Here is a 23,622-nt window from a genome sequence, read left to right on the forward strand (position 1 = left end):
TGATAGGATAAAATTTTGATTTTCTATTAAACAGTTGAATTTGAATATACTAATTTTAGTGTTTTTTGGAGTATCGAAAACAATTGAAGCAAAGTTTATATATAAGATGCAGCACAATATGGTCGAAACGATATGTGATTATATATTTAAAGATTTTTTACATTGAAGTTTTAAAATAATCACAGGAATAAACGTAAAACAAATATTTAAAAAAAAAACAGAAGAAGAATGATTTGCCAACACCGAGTGGTATCTTTAGCAAGCTGAAAGATAGAAAAAAAATAAAATGATGGAGATTGTGAAAGAGTTAAATTGAGTTTTTGAACAATGTTTGAACCATAGAGCCTTAAGCTCTAGAAAGTCTATCTCTAATTTAGTGGCAACACCTTTTGGTAGGTTTGTTTGTTTTTAACTTAATTTTTTAAGGATTTACCATATGTCAATATCTATGGAAAAAGCCGAAAAAATCGCCATTTATTTTTTATTTGGACGTTTTTAATACCTTATATTTTTTTGTTGGAAGAAAAATACTCCGTTTATTTAATTTTGTCTTTAAAAATCTTCGTTTATATATTCGTTGGTGAATTCATATCATTGAGTTAACAGACGTAACAAAATCTTTTGACGGTGGTAAAATTTAACAATACTTTTTTAATTGATATATACAACTGGTTTACAAATAAATTTAATGTTGAGTCGTGGTCTAATGGTTAATAGTGTGTTGGGTAAATTGTGTCTTTTTCATCTTTATATTTTCAAATCGTGTAACATATGCCATAAGATATTGTTTTATATAACTAGGTGAACTAGGTAGGCAGCTTTGACCGTGTCTGAGTCTTGGAGACGTGTTGATGATACTTGACATATTAAGAATTATGTAGACATAAAAAACGTGTGCACGTATAAGGGTTCGGACACTTTTTATTGCTATCAAGTTCATAAAATAAATAATACTATCCGATAATAATTACGACAAAGGAAATGAACTAAAAGAGGCTAATGAAAGAAGCGTAGTATATACTTAATAAACAAAGATTCAATGATTTCGATTATGACCGTGCATGTGGCTGCATCATTTTCCACCTCACAATTCCTTAGAACAAGACAAATCTTTAGAATCCCAAAGACAGCCAAGGCAAGAGATTGTTTTCAAGACCACCACCACACCGCAAACTACGGCTTATCTTGTTGTGTAGAGACAGCGAGAACTCTGTATTGCACATGAACGTGTGAAGATTATGAAGTATCCAGCACTAATAAGATCTCTTAATCGGAGCAATGGTTCTTCTCTTCTTGTATTGAGCTTCATTGGAAGTCATTAACCGTACCAACTCAAAAACACAGATTCAAGAAAATCATTAGCCAGAATTCAAGAACAAATTTGAGTTGTGTGTTCTCAAACTCAAGTTGAATGAACGTCCAAACCAGTTTTAGACCAAAGAATACAACCCACATTTGGTTTTAACATCAACAAAATTTGAATACAAAGGCAATATTATGACCGAGAAGTAAATTCATTGTAAATTTATAATCGCACAGCAGCTAGGTTATGTCCTCTGATATAGTTTGCAATAAAATGAAGTTGTAACTTTTCAAGGTGTTTCCAAAGTTGAAACTGTAATGAGCTCAAATGAATCTTCTGAACTAAAAATGGCTACCAAATATAGAAAGTTAAATTACATTAGCACCGACAATTTCCCTAGAAACAATGAGTTCAAATAATTCAATAGTAAGGATATTGGTAAATGTATGACACGGATCGAATCATCAAGATTATATGAATCGCATCGACTAGCTTAAGGTTGTTTGACATTTTCCCCGATGTTAAAAGGCGTTTGAATTTTGCCACATAGAATTCATATGTACATTTCAACGATATACCGAGGGGAATTGCGTTTAAACCGGGAATATAACCGAATCCATATGTTTGTATATAGACCGGGCTGGAACCGAACCAACTTTAGCATCAAACATAACTTTTTTTTTTTCTTTCTTTTTTCTCATTTCAAAAGTTCGAATATGTATACTTTAAAAAAAAAGTTCGAATATATGCTCATTGACATTAAAAGATGTAACAAATTCACACATAATTTAAATTTGAATATTACAAAAATAAAAATTATGTTTATAAAGATCTCTTTACCGTAATTCCACAATAAATAATTTACTCCTCTACACACGCAAACCCTTGTCGTGATCACTCTTCAAGATCTTATAGCTGAAACCGGGAACTCGATCCTCACCGGAAACCTCCACAACCGAACACATACTCGGCAAAAACTTGCCACTGCCACCACGACTCTGCCGCTTCTTCTTTCTCCAATTGGCTTTAGAGAACCAAGAACTTAGCCGTGATGATGAGAGATCTCTTCTTTGATGAGAGTTTTTGGTGTGTGCTGTGGAATTGCCCCTCCGTGGATCGAACTGAGTTTCTTTACATGTATTGGAGTTTTTGAAGTAGTCGATTTCTTTACGCACAAGCGATCCTATAGTTCCTCGTGTACCTATGGCTATTGGAGCAGCCATTGATAGAGAGAGAGTTTGTGAGAAGCTTCTGCGGTGTATCTATTGATCTAGTGGTAATGAAGTGATGTTGTGATGCTTGAAGCTAAAGTAATAGAAAAATGTACATGTCTCTTTTTATATATATGTATATATGATGGCTTTGGTTGGTGTTGGCCATCATCCCTTTCTTTATCTATTTAGATGATTTATTTTCATAACTCAGCTAACCTAACGCTTTATTTATTTTCAAATACAATGGATCGATCCTATATATATATACAACGTACGTAATTTACTAATACAAGTGTGCTTCTTAAACTATGATTTTATTATTCTGAAATGTCACATATTATGGAATTTTTAGACATATTTACGTATTTTACTATTACAAAAAAAACAAAATTAGGAAGATTTGAGGATTTAAAGTTGATAGAGATGTTGTTGCAAAAGGAACAACACAATGATGCTCTCTATATAACACATGGTTGTTACTTGTTAGAGAAATGACAAAATATGATTCGGTATGATACAAATTACACAAACTATTTTAAATTAAATGTTCTAACACCCCAACTTGTTTTGAAAAAAAAACCAGATTACATAAATCTGACCATTTAAATCATGATTGTTTAATTCAATTACTTTTCCTACTATCATGCCGTGGATTAATTTTAATTTTTCACTTAAATTAACATGTTTCTCCTTTTATCCTAAAGTCAGGGAACATAATAATTTCGATCAATCCCACTAAAACTAGAGAGACTGCATGAGTTTTATTAGTAATCATAATTTTAAAAGAAGTGCATACACATTCTGTATCAGCCAAAAAGCAACAAACCGGAATAAACCACCAAACCAACCAAATTAATCACCGAACCAATTATAACCCGGCCCAAAACAAATGTTACATTAAGGCCCAAATAGTATATTGGCGCTATAACGATAAACGATTCCATAGGTCACATTACCCACAGCATCATTCCAACCATGGCTTCGCCGGCGTTAACAGGCGGTTACCGGAACCTCACTGCGCCGGTATCTCTCCTTCGCACTTTAGCTGCCACCCGTATAACCACTCCTCCTCCTCTGTTTCGTTCCAACGACAATCTCTACAAAAAACACTCTCCACGCTTCATATCTTCTTCACGGAGATTCACATGCTTGTCTTTACTTCAAACCGATTCTCAAAATCAAACCACACTCTCTTCTTCCTCCACTTCTGGGTATGCTTAAAGTTTGATTCTTTTTATTCCATTCGTTTAAATTTCGATACTTTACTCTCAAAATTCAATTGCTTTATGTGTTTGTTTCAGATACCCTGAATACAATCGATTGATGCCATGTCCTCCATATAATTTCCCACCAAGAATTGAACATATGGTTGTTTTTGAAGATGACGTTCATGTAGCTGAGTTTATCTCTAAACAATTGGATCTTCCTCCTTTGTAAGTACTAACTCTTTGTGGTCTAAGAACTCGTGTATGTTTAAAGCTGGAGTGGGTTGTATATGAAAATTAACATTCTATGAAGATTTGTTGCAGATCTTATTCGATTTGGAGCTGTACATTATGCTCTTGTATGCCCTAAACCTCCACCAACTGCGACACCTGAGCAGATTAAACTGTTTGAAGTAGTGACCTCTCCTTCTGTACTAAAGAAGAGATCTTCTATTAAAGGCAAAACTGTTAGAGAAGCTCAGAAAACGTTTCGTGTGACTCATACTGATCAGTATGCTGAAGCTGGAACTTATTTGCGTGTTCACGTTCATCCAAAACGTTCACCAAGGTAATAATAATACACATTGTAAATGATATGTTTAGAATTTGATAGCTTTGGTGATAATCACTTTAGCATATTGGATTTTATATATCAGGTGCTATGAAATTGATTGGAAGTCGCGGGTTATTGCTGTCACTGACTCTTATGTCATTTTGGATAAACCAGCCGGGACTACGGTATGTTAATAACATCATTTATGATTTTTTCTCTGTATTCTTGACCATTGTAGTTGTATTAGAGATATTGCAAAATGGTACTTCATCTTGTGATCATTGTTGAACTAGTTTTATACATGATGGGACTGTAACTTACTATCAAAATGTTATATTGTGTTCCATTTCTCAAGAATGCATAGATTTTTCCTTTCTTCAATATCTGAGAAACTTCTGATTGGGGTTTAAGTACTGAACTTAGTGTATCAATGTGTTGACCCATTTTGGGATTTTATCAGGTTGGGGGCACGACAGATAATATCGAAGAGAGCTGTGCCACATTTGCCTCACGTGCATTGGATTTACCAGAACCACTGAAAACAACGCATCAGATTGATAACTGCACAGAAGGCTGGTACTGTCCTGCAAAAAACCTTTTTCATGCTTTGAAGTTTATAATTTAATTGATCAGGACACATTGCTTATCTTCTTTCTCTACTGCAGTGTTGTCTTTGCTAGAACGAAAGAGTACTGCTCGGTCTTCCACACAAAAATAAGAGTGAGTTTGCTTTTACAATGTTGTTAGACTGTAATCGAGAACAAGTTGTGGGGATTATTAATTGTTTTAATATGTTTGGTTTTCTTGTCTTCTCTTCAAGAACAGAGAAGTGAAGAAACTATACCGCGCTCTTGCAGCAGCACCACTTCCCACTGGAATCATCTTACATTATATGCGCCCTAAAAATATGGCTCCAAGACTCGTATCTGAAGGTAAATGTCCAGAATCATCAAAACATAATTTGACTATTTGATCATGGATCTTCCTAACGCTGTGAATATTTCTTGAAATGCAGATTCGATTAAAGGCTGGCACTTGTGTCAACTTGAGGTTTTAGAATGTAAGAAGATTCCTTGGCCCAATGCAGGCACTGAGAAGAAACACAATATTGAAGACTGTGGATGGACATCAAAAGAATTTGCTTATGAGTGTACAATAAACCTTTTGACAGGCAAGACTCATCAGGTGAGTTAGTTGACACTTATCTCCGTAATAAAACATGATACTCATCTGAATATGTTAGGATCATCCAGTTTCTATGTTGAATGAATTTTTCAGATCCGGGCTCAGCTTGCAGCTTATGGGGCACCGTTGGTTGGTGACTCTATGTACATGCCAGCAGCTATAGCAGAAATGGTGAATCCTGAGATCAACCCTTTTGGGAAAGCAAAGAAACATTACACAATGGAGGAGAACGATAAGGAAACCGCTGTTGATGAATGGATTGATAGGCATGGGAAAGAACCGAAGGTAGGAATCGGTCTTCAAGCTTGTCAAATCTCATGGGACGATGATGATGGTGAGCACTTCTACGAAGCTGGGACTCCATGGTGGAGATGAAACACAGGTCCTGATGTTGAGGAGTTATCTAAACTTGCCGCGGTAAATGCGAGGTGAAGGTACGCTTGTTTATTGAAACTGATTATTTTATAAGACAACTTACTATTACACTGCAGTCCTACTTTACTGAAGAATTAAATAAGTAAGATATAAACTTGCGTTGCGTCTTCCTTTTGTTTCAGGCATCAATCATATTTGGATTGAGCTCTGTGATGGAAAATGAAATTCTTGTACCAAAATGCTGATAGTCTCGGGGTTCTCTCTTGAGTTATGAAGTCGACGTGGTACATGCCAAACCGTACGGTATAACCAGATATCCACTCGAAGTTGTCAAGTAAAGACCAGGCGAAGTATCCTCTTACATCTGCTCCTTTCCTATTTTTTCACTAGTAGCTTTAGGGTTATAGAATCAAGACATATTTGAGTTTTGTTTGAAGTTGGAGCATTATTACCTCATAGCTCTTTTGACTGCATCTAAGTAGTTACTCATGAACTTCACTCTCCGGTAATCGTTTAACAATGCTCCGGTATTGTTCTCTCCAAAACCTGCAAATGCAATGAGATGAAAACTTTCCGCAAAAACCACAGAGACTTGCTCAGACAGTAAGGACCATATCATATGACTTACCGTTTTCTGTTACATACAATGGAATGTCTTTGTACCGCTCTGTTGCATACATCAACATCTCCTCCATTCCTTGAGGATATGTAGCAAACCAATTTACTCCAGTCTGCATCATCATTACCAATAACAAATAACTCAAAATAATGTTTCTGATAAACATTTTTACTTTCGATTGGTTTGTCTCTACATTACCGGTTCTCCTAAATGTAAACCGTCTTTAAGGGCGTTTGCATTAACGTAACCTTCAGCTCTCGAACCTCCTTTGCCTGGTTCACACGCGGAATGCAGACAATCTTTTGCATATCTGCTTGTGTACTGATTAATCCCAATGAAGTCTAATTTATTACTAAAGCTTTTAAGATCATCCTTTGTGAATTGAGGAAGATCTTCGCCGAGTATTTCTTGCATTTCTCTTGGATATCTTCCAAACACAACGGGATCCAAGAACCTGCATTTTTGCACTCTTTCGATTCAAAACTTGAATATTCTACGATTTTGTTAAGATAGGAATTAGATTTCTAGAACTTATCCAACGTACCAAGTCACGAAGAAAGCCTGAGCTCTCTCAGTAGCTAATTTATCTGCTAAAGAATCACTAACCGGTTCAAACCAGATCGTGTTCATAACAATACCGATCTTTCCTCTTTGTTGTTCCTAAACGAAACCAAATTTGTGTTAAACCGTTCTGACATATCTATTTAGTACGGTTATAATTTTGATTTACCTTAAATTTCGTCCGGTATAAGCTGACGGCAGCTAGATGTGAACGGATAATGTTGTGAGCGGCTACAACTGGCTCTACGTCAGAGTCGCCATGTGTGCAATTTCCAAAAGTCTTGGAACATCGTGAAGGTGGGTAAGTTCCTGTCCGGTATCCCAAAACAACTTGAACGTTTGGTTCGTTGAACGTAGCCCAAAATTTAACTCTATCCCCGAAGTATCGAAAGCAAATCTCTGCGTAATGTTCGAAATCTTCCCTGAGAACAACAGTTATTTAGTTTTCAGTGTATAAGTATAAGGTTACGTATCTACACGTAACATATGTGTTAGTGTGTGTATACGTACCGGATTTGGGGATCTAGCCAACTTCCGTATCTAACTACGAGTTCTTGAGGAATGTCGTAGTGTGTTAACGTGACAAATGGCTCCATCCCTGACAATGATTGTGCTAACTTTGGTTTATTGATTTTGTTTCAAGAAAATCTATGAATTAGTGTTTAGTGTTTACCTCTTTTAAGAATAGCATTGATCATTCTGTTGTAATGATCAATACCACCCATGTTCACATCTCCAAATCTTCCCTCTGGACACACAAAAAGGTTTTGATAAAAACTTCATATATATAGAGGGAGATTGAAAAAACAAAGAAGAATCTCACTTGGAAGAATCCGAGCCCATGATAAAGATAGTCGATAGCTATTAACTCCAAGATCTTCCATCAGATCCAAATCTTCCTGTTAAAGTGTAGAAATCACAATATTTTTTATTTCTTTCTAAAGACTTCTTTTTAGAGATTTGTATCGGAAAAGATCAAGAATACATGTATAGATTTACAGTTATGTACCGGGTATCGGTGATAATGGTCAACAGCGACTTTCCCCTGGCTTCCATCCGCGATTTTTCCTATACAAAGATATATCAAGAAAGGTTTCATGTGGTGACTTGAGCAACAAGAAATGAAAGGAATCCATTAAAGTTTAGCTTCTGCTTTTTAAAAAGCTTAATATTTTACAATACACAAAAGTGTTTTCATAAGATCTAACCAGGGATGCTTGTAAAAACGTCCCAATTGCTTAGGTTTTTGCCGTCGGTTAAGTAAGCTCCTTCATACTGAATATATACCATAAGAGCACACAAAACTAATGTTAAAACCCTTCTGGGGATTTTGAACTGAGCACTGAAGTATAGGAAAGAGGTATCCTAAGAACCTGGTAAGCAGAAGAAGCAGTGCCAAAGAGGAAGTTTTTTGGGAACACGAAATTTTCTTCTGCGTTAATCTCTTTCAATGAAATATGTTCATCATACCATATTGATGAAGATGATGATGTGACCAAAGTTATGATGATGAAGCATAGTAGCCCAAGTGGAAACTGAGAAAGGTACGTTGATGACTTGTTCTCCATTATTTCAGAAACTATAGATGTTTCAATTTATTTTTTTTTGTGTTCAAGATTAGAAGTTATATAGACAGAAGAGGAAAAATGAGTGGCTTTGTTCACTGTTAGCCTTTTAGGTCGACAATGATGTTTCACCAAACCAGTTCACTAATGATTTGAAGAAAATTAAGATTTTGACGGGGAAGAAGAATACAATAGTATTAAAGATTTGAAGGACCAATTAAAATATTTTGTGTTGATGGAATTGATTTTGTTGATGGGTGTGAATGGGTCGCTTCGTAAGAAAATGACTTGTGATTGCAAGAACCGACAACGATACTTTCTGAATTATTAGAACGGGACAAAAGTTGCATACTGATTAGTAGTATATCATTTGTAACCATCCCTTTTTTTTCAATAGAAGAAGAAAAAGCAGTTGTTTATTTTGTTAAAATATGACTCTTATTGGTGGTTATTGAAAGAGATTGAAAGAGATGTGAAAAAGGTAGAAGAGAATCTCACATTTTGATAAAAGAAAAAAGAAATAAAACTAATAAACACAGTTTCATCGATTATATATAATGACAGGTATCACAAGAGTGGTTTAATAACAAAGTAGTAGTAGCATACAACTTTGACAGTAGACTCAAAACGCTAAAAATGTTCGCTAGTGAATGATAAACAGAGAAAACGCTAAAACCAGCCCAAACACAACAAACCGTTTTTTTTTTGGTTCCAGCAGAAGTCAATACCCGAACCTCTTTACCTTTTCTTTCTCAAGCCTCTTGTTTTTTTTGGCCCGTCCGCAAACAAACGCGGAAATGAGATTAAACGCAGAAAGGTGCGTTCTTGACTTCCTTTGGAGAATCTCAGAAGAACTATAAAAACCCCAAAAAATAAATAACACAAACATTACCGTAAACTCTCCTAAACCTCACTTTATAACTCCCATAGTACTCTGCAAAAACACAAACCAAAACATATCAAGAAGATGTGATTATTATCCGTATAAAGATGAAAATATAGAGAAATATTGCCTACCTGAAAACATCGATCAGGCGCCTTCGCAGGCCAAAGCGGCTTTAATCCGCTCGACAGTGCATTTGATCAGACTATTGACTGTAGCAACTGAGCCGAGAGAAAGTTTAGCGGTTGGAACAGAGTCAACAAGAATCTGAAACGCAACTGTGAGCAGTGAACCACCATTGTTCCCTGTAGTCGTAGTAACCACTTCAAGATTATTTCCTTCTCCCCCTCCTCCTCCTTCAGCTCCGGCTCCTCCAGCACCGGTACTAGCACTTCCTCCTCCAATTCTAGCAGAGCCATCAGGCAAGATAGCAAACCCGGATGGTAACAAAGCGACATAATCTGGATCACCACCGCTTAAAACCACGTTCATAGCCATTATGTCGACTGGTGCATATATAACATACGATCCTGATGCGTCCGTACAGCTCTCTTGTAAGATCAACATGTTGCTCTGCCCTGAGTTCCCACTCTGTTTTTTATTTTCACAAAACAAAATCTCAGTAACTTTATGAACAAGCAAACTATGTGTTACAGAACATTACTAAAAGACTTATAGAACATTACTAACATTGACTCGGAGCAAGGAGACAGAGTTCCCAGGATCACGACCATTTGCGATATGAGCCATTTCTTGAACCAAGCCTCCATTAGAAAGTATATCCCACTATAAAGTTGAACACAAAACCCTAAATTAAAGATCTTTGAAACCCTAAGTTGAATACAAATATTTTGACTTGATGATTACCTCGCTTCTTGAGTTTTCATCTCTGAGGAAATCAAACACTCGTTTGGGTGCAACAGGGATCCAGAAAGAAGTAGCAGCGCTCAGAACAATGCCTGGAGGTCTTCCTGGATCATCCATGCTCTTACGGGTCATGACCCGGACGTCGTCGGAGCCTGTGGTGGACAATGTAGTCCAGGCGTGTGCAGTCGACGCGCCGACTCCGCTACAGAAGCTCATCACCATCCTCTCCGCTAGTTTCAGCATGCTCTTCCTCCCCTCAGCACTCGTTATCACTTTCGTAATTATCACAAAATTTAAGGGACCAAATAAGTAAATACTATTTTTCAGATTTAATCTCATAACTTACAAATTGATCAAGATGACCCTTAAAAAGTAATCTGATATGAGGGTAAAAGTAATCTGATATGAGGGTAAAACTTACCGGAAAGATCACCAGCTGGAATGTTGCTAGCCATCGAACTAGCGAGCCGCTCGCATTGACGGTCAAGTGTAGCCACCCAACGTTTCGCACCAAATGCTAAACCGGTATTAACCAACGGTTTATACATGTTGTGAACCGATCTATCATCTACCTCAGTATGCTCTACCCATGTCACCTTCAACAACAACCAAAAAAAAAAACAACTCAAATTCTACACCGTACCTTATACTTCTTGAAGTATCAATTTAGATCCTTAGTTTACCTTGGAATAACCATTCTGCAATTCTTGAATCAGACAACCAGAGGGTCTTCTTCTGCTTCTAGTGATAGGACTTGGTCTTAAGCTGTCCAATGAGACATCAACAACTGCCCAAATCCCATCGCTATGCTGTTTACAGTACCTCACAAAGTAGTTCTCACGTGTCGGGACCAGTGGTGATGGGACTTGGAACTCTGCTGTCATCTTTTACATACCAAAAAAAACAAAGATCAGACACATGAGAAATAGATTACTATATGGTTTGGAATAATAGCTTGTAAAGCAAGTAACCAGATAAATAGGTTTTAAAGGATCATACCACTTGTAGTGCTCCATTGTAATTCCCTGCAACGCCGGTTGAGAGAACTTCTAGAGTCAATGCTCTCGATACAATCCCGCAGAACACACTAGACCATTGATTCTATAAGAGAACGAACAACAAAAGTTAGAACCTTTCTTGAAGTTTAGAAAGATCAGAGGTAAAGAAACATGATTCATACCACATCCATTAGAATCTCAATGAGATTGATATGATTCATGATAACAACCGTGGACTCTCTTGAAGCTTCTGATCTCAAACCCATAGGTTTCGGCCCAATTCCTCTAGGGAACGTCCTAAAATACTCTTCTTCATTCAGAATCTCAACCGAATTTTCGTTTGGAACCCACAAGGGATCACCAGTTTGAGCCATTCTCACAAGCTCCTCCATAGCTGCAACCGCTAACTCGACAATCATAGGCTTATCAGCCTCAGAAGGGATCGAAACCGACCTCAAAATGTCGCTTGTTCCATACATTTCCCCTACGAAACCAGCCTGGCTATTGCTGTTATTGCCGAAGTTCCCAACTTCAAGATCAAGCGAGCGAGAGGGAATATGGTGTGAAGAAGTGAGCTGAGGGAAAGGTGAGGAGTTAGCCATTAGTGGCTTCCCTACGTATTTAGCAGCTATGGCTGAGATTCTATCGATCTCTTCGCGTAGACGTGCGTTTTCGATCCTTAAATGCTGTTCATCGAATGACATTTCTCCTATAGCCGCAGGACCACCACAGTTTGGACAGGTTGCGTTGCTTAGAGCATCCTTGTACCTATTGTTCTCTGCTCGGAGCTTGTCATTTTCTGACTTCAGTATCTGGTTCTCGTGCCTCTCATGTTGTGCCTATAAAAATCACATTTTCTTCTTACTGTTTTGATTTCATCATCAAATGAGGATATATAATAAAAAAATCCTTAATCTTGGAGCTATACAATAAAATTAGCTAAACTATGCATGTGTATTTAAGAAAGGCTTCATAGATAATTATCTAATAAATCAAATTAATGAACATATAATGAGTTAATAATCAACATTAGCCTTATATATACCTTCATTTGGGTGCGTTTGTTTTGGAACCAAAACTTGACTTGAAGTGGTTCTAAACTTAGCTCACGGCTCAGCTCTTTTCTTTGCTTATCGTCTGGATGAGGACATTCCTTAAAGAACCTATAAGATAGAACCAAACATACAAACAAACATAAACCCTAAATCCCAAAAACATTAATTAATTAACAATATTCTCAAGTGGGAATATTTTCTTACGACTCAAGCTCTTGAATCTGGCGCTGCGTGTGACGGTGGTAACGCTTCTTTTTGTTGGGACGCTGATTAGGATCTTGAAGCTCTTCTTCTAAAGGATTCTCCATGGTGACTTCTGCACCGGACTTAGTCTCGAAATCCTCTTGGCTTCCAGTAATACCCAAATCGTTCTCGGAGTTTTTCGGGGTCATATCGAACATATGATGATGAGACTCGAACATGTTTGGATGATACATGATGATGATGATGATGATGATGATGGATGCCTATTGATTTGGAAGGTTTTGAAGCTCTTGGTTCTTCCTTCAAATCTTCAAGATGATTATTTAAATCATTTTCGTTGATTCATCTCGATCTTTCTAGTCCAAGTATCTCCCACTGTCCAAAATCAAAGATCAAATGGTCATGTTTATATATATGAAAAGAGGAAAGATCAAAGTAGAAACGGAAGATAATCTTGGCTTATGGAAAGTAATCCTCTGTATATTATGAAACTATACTTGCCTTTAATAGATATATTTATATGGTCTTTTTCACATTTCATAAGTAACCGAAAAGCAAAAGATTGGTCTTTTTCTCTATTTCTGATGGTTATTTATACCTATACGCTTGTATTAGTATATGTATTCATCTTATCAAAAAGGGTATGAATATAAATGCACCCACTACGTGACATAACCTCGTTGCATATAAAATACAAGTTATCGGGAAATTCAATTAAGAAATGTGACACGAATATTAGGATGAATATTTAATTAAGCATAATGTTCAATAATATAGAAGAAAAATTAGAGAGAAATTGAAGTAATTTAAAGACTAAATTTAAGCAAATATCTATAAACAATAGCGATAGAATCAATCTTGAAAGTCACAAGACTGAGCACATCATCGGATCTACAAGAGAACAGAACGCAGAGGTAGACAAAAGAAGAAACGGATGACGAGATTGCCGATCTATAGGAAACCCTAATTTTCTATTAGCTAACATAAAATACAAAAATTCACTTGGTTTTACTTACTTTTTAGAGTGAACCTCAAATCGATATTAGTATTCGGTTGAGCCAAACTCGACTTGTTGATAACTAAAACAAAAGAATAGAAACCCTATTAGACAGATTTCTTGTTCTTTTTTTTTTTTTTTGAAATATTGGTTTAATCTTGAAGTTTTAGATCGAATTTAATGATGTTTCCTCTCTCTTCTACATAAAAGCCAGTGAGATGGAGATATTCCAAGAAAAAACGTTTTATCTTTAAGTAAGGTTTTCTTTTTCACGCGGTAATATTGACCTTGGTCTTAGTGTAATGAAAACAATATCGTTTTCACTAAAACTTAATTGAAAAAAGGTACTACATGGATAGAGGGAAAAAAACCCAAAAAACTAATTAATTAAAAAATGCGTAGATTATATATAGAGTTAATTAAAGAGTTGACATAAGTCAATGGCCTTCATGAAAATTTCGTCAAACTGAAACCCCCTTTTAATTTACACTTCTAACTCCAAAGAGGTTTAATTTTTTGGTAACGCTTATTTTTAGATCGTGACAAAAAGAAAACATTTATTAACTTAAAAACAACTTGAAAATAAAATGCAGATGTATCATGAAAAGAAGAAAAAAAAATATAAAACGGATCCGGCTACTATGAACAAATTAAAACATGCAATATAGATCCCATTCCTCAAAGAAACAAAGACAAGTTACACATGTATGTATATAAGAGAGAGAGAGAGAGAGATCTTACTTTTGGACACACAATGAAACCCTAGCTCCGTTTCTTCGGGTTCTCTTTCTAGTGGAGATCCGGAGGGCAGAAGACGATAGATGCAGAGAATTATTGAGAAAGCTGAAAGGGTTTATAGAAAGATAGTATGATCACTATTCAGAAGAAGAAGAAGAAAAAAAGGAGAATTTGGTGAATTGAATTGAGGAACTTAGGAGAAAGGGAAGAAGAGAAAGAGGTGGTGAGGAGAGGATGTGGCAGAAGGAGAAGGAGTTATTGCGAAATGCATAGAGAGGGTGCATTGCATTTATGATTTTCGAAAGGTCCATTAATGCTTTTAGTGAGAGAAAAAATCATACTACTACTTATATGTTCTTTTCTTCTAGAGAGAAAAAAAAAATGCAATTCATCAATTTTTAAAAAATTCACTGTTTCCCTTTGACCTCACGGATTCTCTTAGGGTAACAATATTACAAGAATAAATTGAGAAAATAGAGTATATTACCATTTCATGGTTATAGACTTATAGATCATTTTATTATGTATAAAGTATCTATATGAGTAGGTTAATAAGTAGTTTGATTTTTGTGTGTTGCGCATACTGCACTGCACATTTATTGCTTATGTACATGTCCAATATATATGGACATATAAATGCTTTGTATGGCTTAAATACTCACAATTAGTATACATTTGTATCAGTCAATAATGTGCATTATGAAATTCTAATTTATGGCCTAATGTTTAAGCTAATTATTCCAATACCAGCATGGTATATATTTATCAGTATTAGATTCTTTTGATGGTTGACTGGTGATGAGAACACACTGTATGAGTACTACATTTAGGTCCTAATTAATTATACTGTCATTATAAAAGTACTTTAGCAATTTAAACTCAAAGTAAGATTCTATACAATTCAAATGGTAGACGCTAATTTAAGAGATTAATTTAAAGTTCCAAAATCCATGACACTGACACCACGATCATCATAATATAATAACTAAGCAATCCAAAAATTTCCAAGATTATTAATCACGATTTTTAATTCCACATCGCTATTAATGGTCCACAACACTCTGCTTATTATCCTGAACTGATTAATATTAATTCATATTCATGAGATCAATTATCAAAATCTAAAAGACTCAAATATTATAGTCAAACATATATTATTCATATTTTGGATGATGTCAGATTGGGTGTAAATTACCTTATTGAAAGAAAAAATATATATGTATACTCCAGCCTATATAATTATATGTTCTTACCAAAAATACACAAGATATGCGATAACTTTTGTGATTGGACCTACTATCAAGGAACAAAAGAAAGGGATGAGATGGAAACCACGTAAGTTCCAATAAGAACTAAAAACGAATTAGAAAAAGGTCAAAGTTATATTTAATGGTAGTTTTGGATTAATTATCTTAATTAAAATTTGGACAGTCGATTGACTAATGTAGTTGGGGAGCAATATCCATTGTGGACCATGGTCCAAGAAAACAGCTCACACATTAAGATTTACATCACACACATTGACACATATACGTACACTGACTGATTCAGACATTTGTGCATGTAACATACATATGCATACACATACAATACGGTTATAATTGGATATTGCCTGACGTGTTATGTGGTGTGGTATTGGATTAAGCTATGCTTTGCATATAGTACTATATATATATATATGTCATTTTGACCAAAAAAAAAAATATATCTATATATATATATATATATGTCATTATTAGTTATTAATCTCATTCCCATTAATTGATCAAAATATACAATTGTGGGTTTATATACAAACATAAGGCCTGAACCAAAGCCACTAGATTAAACTAAACAAACTCTATTTACTACTGGTTTATACTCTACTAGTTTACAAAAACTCTATATACAACAGAGACTCTATAGATAATAGTCCTCCTCAAGATGGGACGAAAATATTGAGTAGACCCATCTTACCAACCAACTGATGGAATTGAGCAGGATATAATGCTTTAGTAAGCGGATCAGCAAGTTGAAGACCAGTCCTGATATGAAAAAGTTGGAACAAACCTGCAACAAGGCGTTCACAAACACTGTGGCAATCGTTTTCAATATGTTTGGTGCGTTCGTGGAAGACAGGGTTTGTCGCGATGTGAATAGCAGCAGTATTGTCACAGAAGAGCATGGTAGGCTTAGCAAGAGGTATCTTCAACTCCTTGAGAAAATTAGTGATCCAAACCAACTCATCCGTTGCTTTTGACATGCTGCGATATTCAGCCTCCGCAGAACTCTTGGAAACAACCTTTTGTTTCTTAGATTTTCAAGAAATCAGAGAGGTGCCTAGAAACAAACAGAAACCAGAAACAGAACGACTAGTATCTTTGCAAGATGAATAAGAAGCATCAGCAAACATTTGAAACTGACGTTCTGACCTGGAAGAATAGAATAACCCTTGACCAACGGTGCCATTGATGTAGTGAAGAATCTTGTAAACAGCCTGCAAATGAGCTTTGCGAGGAGCTTGAGAAAATTGACTGAGCTTGTTGACCGCGAAGGTAATGTGAGGTCTCGTAATTTGCAGGTACATTAAGCGACCAATGAGGCGTCTATAGGCTCCAACATCAACAAAGTCACCACCAGTTGTCGAAGAGAAAACAACATTAGGCTCCATAGGAATAGGAGACGGTTTGCAGCCAAGTAGTCATGTCTCATCAAGAAGGTCAAGCGCATACTTACGCTGACCAATGTGAATACCTTCGGATGATCGGGCAATCTCCAAACCGAGAAAGTACTTCAATGGACCCAAATCACGAAGTTTGAAAAAGGACTTGAGCTGAGTTTTCAAGAGATCAACCTCAGCATCATTGTTACTGCAAATAATGATGTCATCAACGTATACCAAAACACATAAGAAAAGACTATCAGTGAGTTTCAGGAAACATGTGTGATCGGCATACGTTTGAGTGAAACCAAAACCAAGCAAAGTCGAGGAAAACTTTAAGAACCATTGGCGAGAGGCCTGCTTAAGACCATATAAGGACTTTTGAAGCTTACACACGACATTAGGAGGCAGAGTGTCCCCCTTACGATCAGCATATCCAGGAGGAAGCCGCATATAAATCTCCTCATCAAGATCACCATTCAAAAAAGCATTGGAAATGTCCAACTGAGTGAGAGAAAAACTATGGATCGCAGATAAAGCCAGAATGAATTTTACGGAAGTCAATTTGACAACTGGAGAGAATGTCTCATTGAAATCGATACCCTCCTTTTGTGTGTACCCTTTGGCAACCAAACGAGCTTTGTATCTTTCGATACTACCATCAGAGTTAAACTTGACTTTAAAAACCCATTTGCAACCAATAGGAGTTTTATCAGGAGGAAGAGTGCATATCGTCCAGGTCCCGGTGTCTTCCAAAGCAGTGACTTCATCATCCATAGCACCACACCAAACCAGAAGTTCCTTCGCCTCAGCATAACAGGTGGGTTCTCTTTCTTTGTCAATGGCAACTAAAAAAGATAGGTAAAGAGGAGAGAGCTTAGCATAAGAAAGAAATTGAGAAAGTTGATGAATGGTTGAAGACTCCACTGAATGACAGTAGTAGTCTTCAAGATAAGCAGGCTTTTTGGTCTTCCTGTGGGATGCTTGAACGAAAGGTTCAGAAACATCACATATAGGATCAACAGAATGTTGAATCTCTATAGACGTTGGAGATGCAGAAGAATCCACAACCGAAGAACGATGAACCACAGGAAGTGTTGGTGACTGATCAGGAAAATATAAGGAAGTATCCTGAGAATTCTCAGACCCAACAAAAGGAAAGAGCTCTTCATGAAATACTACATGTCGAGAGACAAAAATAGTATTTGCTTCAATATCAAGAAGTTTGTACCCTTTGTAACCACTAGGATATCCTAGAAAGGCACAAGCACGAGCTCTAGGATCGAATTTATGTCTGTTCTTGGGAGTAGTAGAAGCATAACAGAGACAGCCAAAGACTTTTAATTCTGAGTAATCTGGGATCTTCTTTGTTAAAACTTCAAAAGGAGTGCGATTAGCTATAATTTTTGCAGGAGTGCGATTAATGAGATGAACTGTAGTGAGAATGCAGTCACCCCAATAAGGAAGAGGAACATGAGATTGAAACAAGAGAGAACGAGCAACGTTAAGAAGATGTTGGTGTTTGCGTTCCACAACAGAATTTTGTTGTGGAGTTTCAGGACAAGAGTGATAGGCAACAATGCCTTTAGATTGATAGAAAGAAGTGAAGTTTAATTCCGGAGCATTGTCAGATCTAACCCCCTTAACTTTAGATTGAAACTGAGTTTCTACCATATTAATGAAAGATGAAAATACTTGGAGGACATCCGACTTGGTCTTAAGTAAATAAACCCAAGTAGCCCTAGAGCAATCATCAACAATTGTGAGAAAGTATCGAAAGCCATCATGAGTAGGAACAGAGAAGGGACCCCAAGTATCAATATGCACCAAATCAAAAGGGTTTTCACTAAGCTTATTATGAGAAGTAAAGGGTAAATGTTTTTGTTTAGAAAGATGACAAACTTTACAATGATAATGAGTATCAATTTTAGTTTTGTCAAGAGATAAAAGATTATGTAAAGAGGGAAGCTTAGACATAGAGAGATGTCCTAAACGCTTGTGCCACAACTCAGGATTTGATACTGCAGCAACAACCGAGAGAGAAGTACTTGGACAAGAAAGAGACTCTATATCCAAGAAGTAAAGGTTAGCCACCTGTCTACCCATGCCAATCGTTAATTCCCGAGTAGGATCCTGTATGGCACAAGAGAGTTTGTCAAACCAAACCCGACACCCCATGACATTGGTTAAGGCACTAACACTAAGAAGATTGAACTTGAATTGAGGGATGTATAAAACATCATGAAGAATCAAATTTCTACCCAAGTGTATAGTTCCTATCCCAACAATACTCACATGAATTCCATTAGGAAGATTAACAATATTAGCCATAGGTTTTAAGGAAAGGAAAGAAGATTTTTCATGATAGATATGATTGGTAGCACCTGAATCAATAACCCAAGCATTGATTGCAGGGAGATTGTCATCAAGAGAACAGATATAAGGTGTACCAACCCCAGTAAAAGAACAAAGGATAGAGGGATGAATGTTACCGGGAATTGGACCAGAGGAAGAAGAAGGAGGATCAGAAGATGCTGAGACGGAGTGGACTTCTGGAGTGGGTGCAGTGATAGGGGGCTGAAGCTTACTGGCGAGGAAAGACATCATCTGCTGAATTTGAGTTGGTGTGAAATCAGTTACCGGATCAACAGAAGCAGGGGAGTCATCAAGAGCAACATTTGCGACGAGAGCAGGCTTCTCAGGACGTTGATTCGGTTTGTAGCTAGTGGGATAACCATGCTTCTTGAAACACTTTTCCACTACATGACCAACTCGACCACAAAAGGTGCAATAAGGTCGTTCCTTCCTTGGAAAACCAGAGCTACTAGGGCCAACACTGGACGAGGGAGGTTGAGAGACTTGAAAGGCAGAAGACTGCAGATTAGTAGCAACAGGAACATGAGCTGTCTTCTGACTGTCATCCTGATCGAGCATATTGTAGATCTCAGAAAGAGAAGGAAGGGTCTTCTTCATCAAAATACGGCTCCGGATGTTTTCATAGCTCTCATTAAGCCCCATTAAGAAGTCAATCACTCGATTCGTCTCCTTTTCAGCAAGAAGATCCTCAACAGTGTGTGGAGCAACTTGAATGTTAGAAAGTTCCTCCCACAAGGTTTGAGTCTGAGTATGATAAGAGGAGAGATCGAGACTACCCTGATGGAGAGAGTGAAGCTGATGACGCAACTTGTAGAGGCGAGGGAGGTTTGACTTGTGAAAGCGAGTGTGAAGATCTTTCCAGATGTCAGATGAATGTTTGATGTAGAGAATGCTGGCATAGATCTTCTTAGAAACACTGTTCAACAACCACGACTTCACCATAGAATTACAGCGACACCAGATTTTGAAATAGGGATCATATTCATCAGGCTTTGCAATAGATTCATCGAGAAATCCTAATTTATTCTTAGCTTCAAGACTTGTGACCATAGCAACATACCAAACGTTATAGTTGTTACCATCAAGAGGTTCCGAAACTAAGACTAAACCAGGATGATCAGAACTATGCAAATGATACGGTGAGTGAATATTATCCAGTGAATCAGATACCTGGAAGGCATCGTGAGAAGGAATAGTGAGAGATCGACGAACTGGTGCTCGATCGATGAGATCTGGAGCTTGATTCACCATCCCCGAAACAGATCGAGACGCAAGATGTGACACAGGTGTGCCGGATGTAGGTGAATCTGCAGCTTGAGTGCGATATTTCGATTTGCAGTTCCGTTTCCCCATTGAACCCTAAAACAGCTCCGATCAAAGGATAAGAGACTGAGATAGCATACAGAAGACACAGATTCTGACGGGAGATTGAAGAGGAGAGAGGAGAGAAAGATCAAGAAAAGATCCGGCAAGATACCGGTGAGATTCCGACCAACGAAAGCTGAAGAGATAGAGATTGAGATTAAAATTGCTCTGATACCATATTAGTTATTAATCTCATTCCCATTAATTGATCAAAATATACAATTGTGGGTTTATATATAAACATAAGGCCTAAACCAAAGCCACTAGATTAAACTAAACCAACTCTATGTACTACTGGTTTATATTCTACCAATTTACAAAAACTCTATATACAACAGAGACTCTATAGATAATAGTCATCAACAAGAAAACGACAAGATTCACTTTTACAATTATGTTCATATTCATGTATTGTACCTGATACGTGGTATATTTATATACATATAAAAAACGGAACCCTACTAATCAATGTAAACACACACTAAAATTTTTTTTTAAAAAAATCATTGCGAAAAAGCATAAGCTTGTTTCGTAAAACAAAATTTTATTTTAAACAAAACTTAACGTTAATTTAAATTGTTATTTTCTAGTATATGAAATAGTCAAATAGAGCTCCCAATATATTAAATAAGTTGGGGGTCATATGTTTCTTTTCTGACGCACGACCCTGCATTGCATATGCATAAATATGCAATGGCTATTAAGTATGTGTGTTGTGTAGCAGCAACCTAATATCTCTTGGTTGGAAAAAGTTGGTTGACACTCGTCTTATTTGGGAAAGGTTGAAAATTTGTTCACAAGTTCCTGATAAGACAGTAGCTCTTTTGGTTGACACTCATCATTTGTTTTTGAAAAATGGTGATAAAATTTTGTTTTAGAATTTGATTTTCGACAGGTGATAAAAATGGCCAAATTTATATATTCGAAACAAGTACGTATTAGATTAAATTATTTGACTTGTAATAATTAATAAATGAAATGATCTCTGTGATTAAATTGTGCTTAGCTGTTGACCCATAAAAGAAGGTTTAATACAAAACTCATATCTTATGTGTGGAGAGGTACATTACACATATATGCAAATTTATGTCCACTATTAATGTGATAAATACTAGTATGTAGTGATTCATCATCCAATCATGATTATTTCAATATCTATTAAGATTAATAGCTGTTTTCCTTGCATTTGTCGTCTTCCTCGTGAATTTTCAGATATAATTTGCCCTTTTTCTAATTTTTTTTTAAGTTTGATTTGGATTTAATATTAACTTAGTATGGATGACGGAGTAATTAACTTATTCCGTTAACTATGCTGATCGTATGATATTAATTTATTCATTGAGTTTATTATGCACCACTTTGTGATTCCCCGCTTGAAGTTGTTAATTAGAAGTTGATTAAAGTATTTTAAACAGTTTCAGAACTGATACACCCTATGTATAGCTTAATAATCATTGTTAAAAACTCACGTAGACGTAGGTGGGGATCAATAAACATAAATTATTTATCAAAATATTTATACGTCTAGTTAAATTATATACATAAATATTTTCCAATGCGTAGTTGTTCCATTACGTTCCTATATATCTAATCTAGCTATAGTATACATAGATTAATTCATCACTTGTAATTTTGTAATACGAGTCCCGAACGACAACGTATCGTTATACATTGTCAGAAAACAGCATGTAGTTCACTTCGTCTAGAAAGAAACGACAGGATGTGCATTGCTGTAGAGGGATGATTTAATAGAAATGAGGAGGGTAATTTAGTAAATTAAAGGAGCTGAAACGCCTTGGAGTTGTGGGGACGTTTCCTACTAATAATAGCTAGTGGGAAAGAGTGACTTCTGCCTACCAACTAACTCATTTAATGTCTTCAAATTTGTTTTTGTTTTCGTTTAATTTTAGAACTCCAAAATCCAAATTCAGAAATTCTATTATACAGTACAAAAATATTTCTTTATTTTTGGTCCAGTGAATGATTATTTTCAGTAATTTGAAACGAAGTTTCAGACAAATGTATCATGTATCAGTTTCTGAATATTAGCACATTTTAGAAAACTATGTATCGTTTTGTTCTTGTTTTTTTTCTTTGATAAGGTTTATAAAAAATGGGTACACTTTATAATCAAAGTTTAATATGTCAAATGAGAAACTAAGCTTTATTTTCGAAATCACAACTTTCTTTTAACTATAATGGTTAGTTGTGATGAAAGCTAAAAGCTTATATTAAGATTGGTTACTTTTAATTCCGAAAGCTAAATGCTAACATAAGATTACTTGCAAGAGATTATAACCTGGATAAGAATGTTTTACTTGCTTTACAATTTGTGAAATATGTAGTCTACTTGTGCCTCTAGTTTGATTATTATTGAAATCAATTTCTACTTTTATGTTAAACTTTATAATAACACGATTTGCTAAAACCTCCTAACATGTAAAAAGTTGGTCAAAAAATTAGTAATATGCGTAAACTAAATGTTTATATTCTTTCTTTTTACAATGCACATAAAGTTAGTTGTAGATGAGAAAACTAATCATCTACGGATTGTTAAGCTCTATAAAACTAACCAAACTCTAGAAAAGTCGTATGGCGACATCGAATCATTCATACAAGGATTGTTAAGCTCAGAATTATGTATGTGACGTACTAAAATGATGACAAAACTCATCATATGCATTATCTTTTTGTCGGTTGTCCAAAAAAAAAAAAAATGCATGATCTTTTTGTCAACAACTAACTAATCATATATATACAATTTTGTCCCACTCTTTTCTGTACTTTCAAAAAGATTTGAGTAACGGGCCTCAGCCTCAGCCTCAGCCTCAACTGTTCTTGATGAAGTATATGCAAAGTCCAAATCATGATTATAACAGAAATAGTTAAAATTAAATAGGTTGATATAGACTACAAAA

The 23,622-nt window shown here is 36.0% G+C and overlaps 4 protein-coding genes across 5 annotated transcripts; 1 reads left to right on the forward strand and 3 right to left on the reverse strand.

The window, feature by feature from the left end:
* On the reverse strand, positions 2,039–2,703 carry LOC104722872. The gene has a single exon (XM_010441123.2). The coding sequence runs from the start codon at positions 2,524–2,526 to the stop codon at positions 2,173–2,175; it is 354 nt and encodes a 117-aa protein (XP_010439425.1). The 5' UTR covers positions 2,527–2,703; the 3' UTR covers positions 2,039–2,172.
* Positions 3,464–6,314, forward strand: LOC104722874 (RNA pseudouridine synthase 6, chloroplastic-like). The gene is made up of 10 exons (XM_010441126.2): positions 3,464–3,728; positions 3,819–3,950; positions 4,036–4,290; positions 4,379–4,460; positions 4,736–4,851; positions 4,941–4,995; positions 5,096–5,207; positions 5,291–5,460; positions 5,554–5,894; positions 6,018–6,314. The coding sequence occupies exons 1-9, from the start codon at positions 3,493–3,495 to the stop codon at positions 5,833–5,835; spliced, it is 1,440 nt and encodes a 479-aa protein (XP_010439428.1). The 5' UTR covers positions 3,464–3,492; the 3' UTR covers positions 5,836–5,894; positions 6,018–6,314.
* Positions 5,901–8,663, reverse strand: LOC104722873 (beta-glucosidase 47-like). Its single transcript, XM_010441124.2, has 12 exons — positions 8,389–8,663; positions 8,224–8,290; positions 8,025–8,083; positions 7,839–7,914; positions 7,689–7,763; positions 7,526–7,613; positions 7,185–7,437; positions 6,999–7,114; positions 6,653–6,908; positions 6,464–6,566; positions 6,288–6,381; positions 5,901–6,210 (listed from the first exon to the last, which is right to left on the reverse strand). Exons 1-12 carry the CDS (start codon positions 8,581–8,583, stop codon positions 6,021–6,023), a joined length of 1,572 nt encoding a protein of 523 aa, XP_010439426.1. The 5' UTR covers positions 8,584–8,663; the 3' UTR covers positions 5,901–6,020.
* LOC104722875 (homeobox-leucine zipper protein MERISTEM L1) lies at positions 9,108–14,643 on the reverse strand. Of its 2 annotated transcripts, XM_010441128.1 has the most exons (12): positions 14,326–14,643; positions 13,604–13,666; positions 12,588–12,962; positions 12,374–12,491; positions 11,511–12,167; positions 11,330–11,431; positions 11,014–11,214; positions 10,752–10,926; positions 10,331–10,602; positions 10,154–10,249; positions 9,598–10,054; positions 9,108–9,514 (listed from the first exon to the last, which is right to left on the reverse strand). In XM_010441128.1, exons 3-11 carry the CDS (start codon positions 12,818–12,820, stop codon positions 9,611–9,613), a joined length of 2,298 nt encoding a protein of 765 aa, XP_010439430.1. In that variant the 5' UTR covers positions 12,821–12,962; positions 13,604–13,666; positions 14,326–14,643; the 3' UTR covers positions 9,108–9,514; positions 9,598–9,610. The 2 variants fall into 2 exon arrangements, with proteins under 2 accessions (XP_010439430.1, XP_010439429.1); XM_010441127.2 differs by lacking the exon at positions 13,604–13,666 and having other exon boundaries at positions 14,326–14,611.

Source organism: Camelina sativa, chromosome 11 (genome assembly GCF_000633955.1).
Source record: "Camelina sativa cultivar DH55 chromosome 11, Cs, whole genome shotgun sequence".
Lineage (NCBI taxonomy): Eukaryota > Viridiplantae > Streptophyta > Magnoliopsida > Brassicales > Brassicaceae > Camelina > Camelina sativa.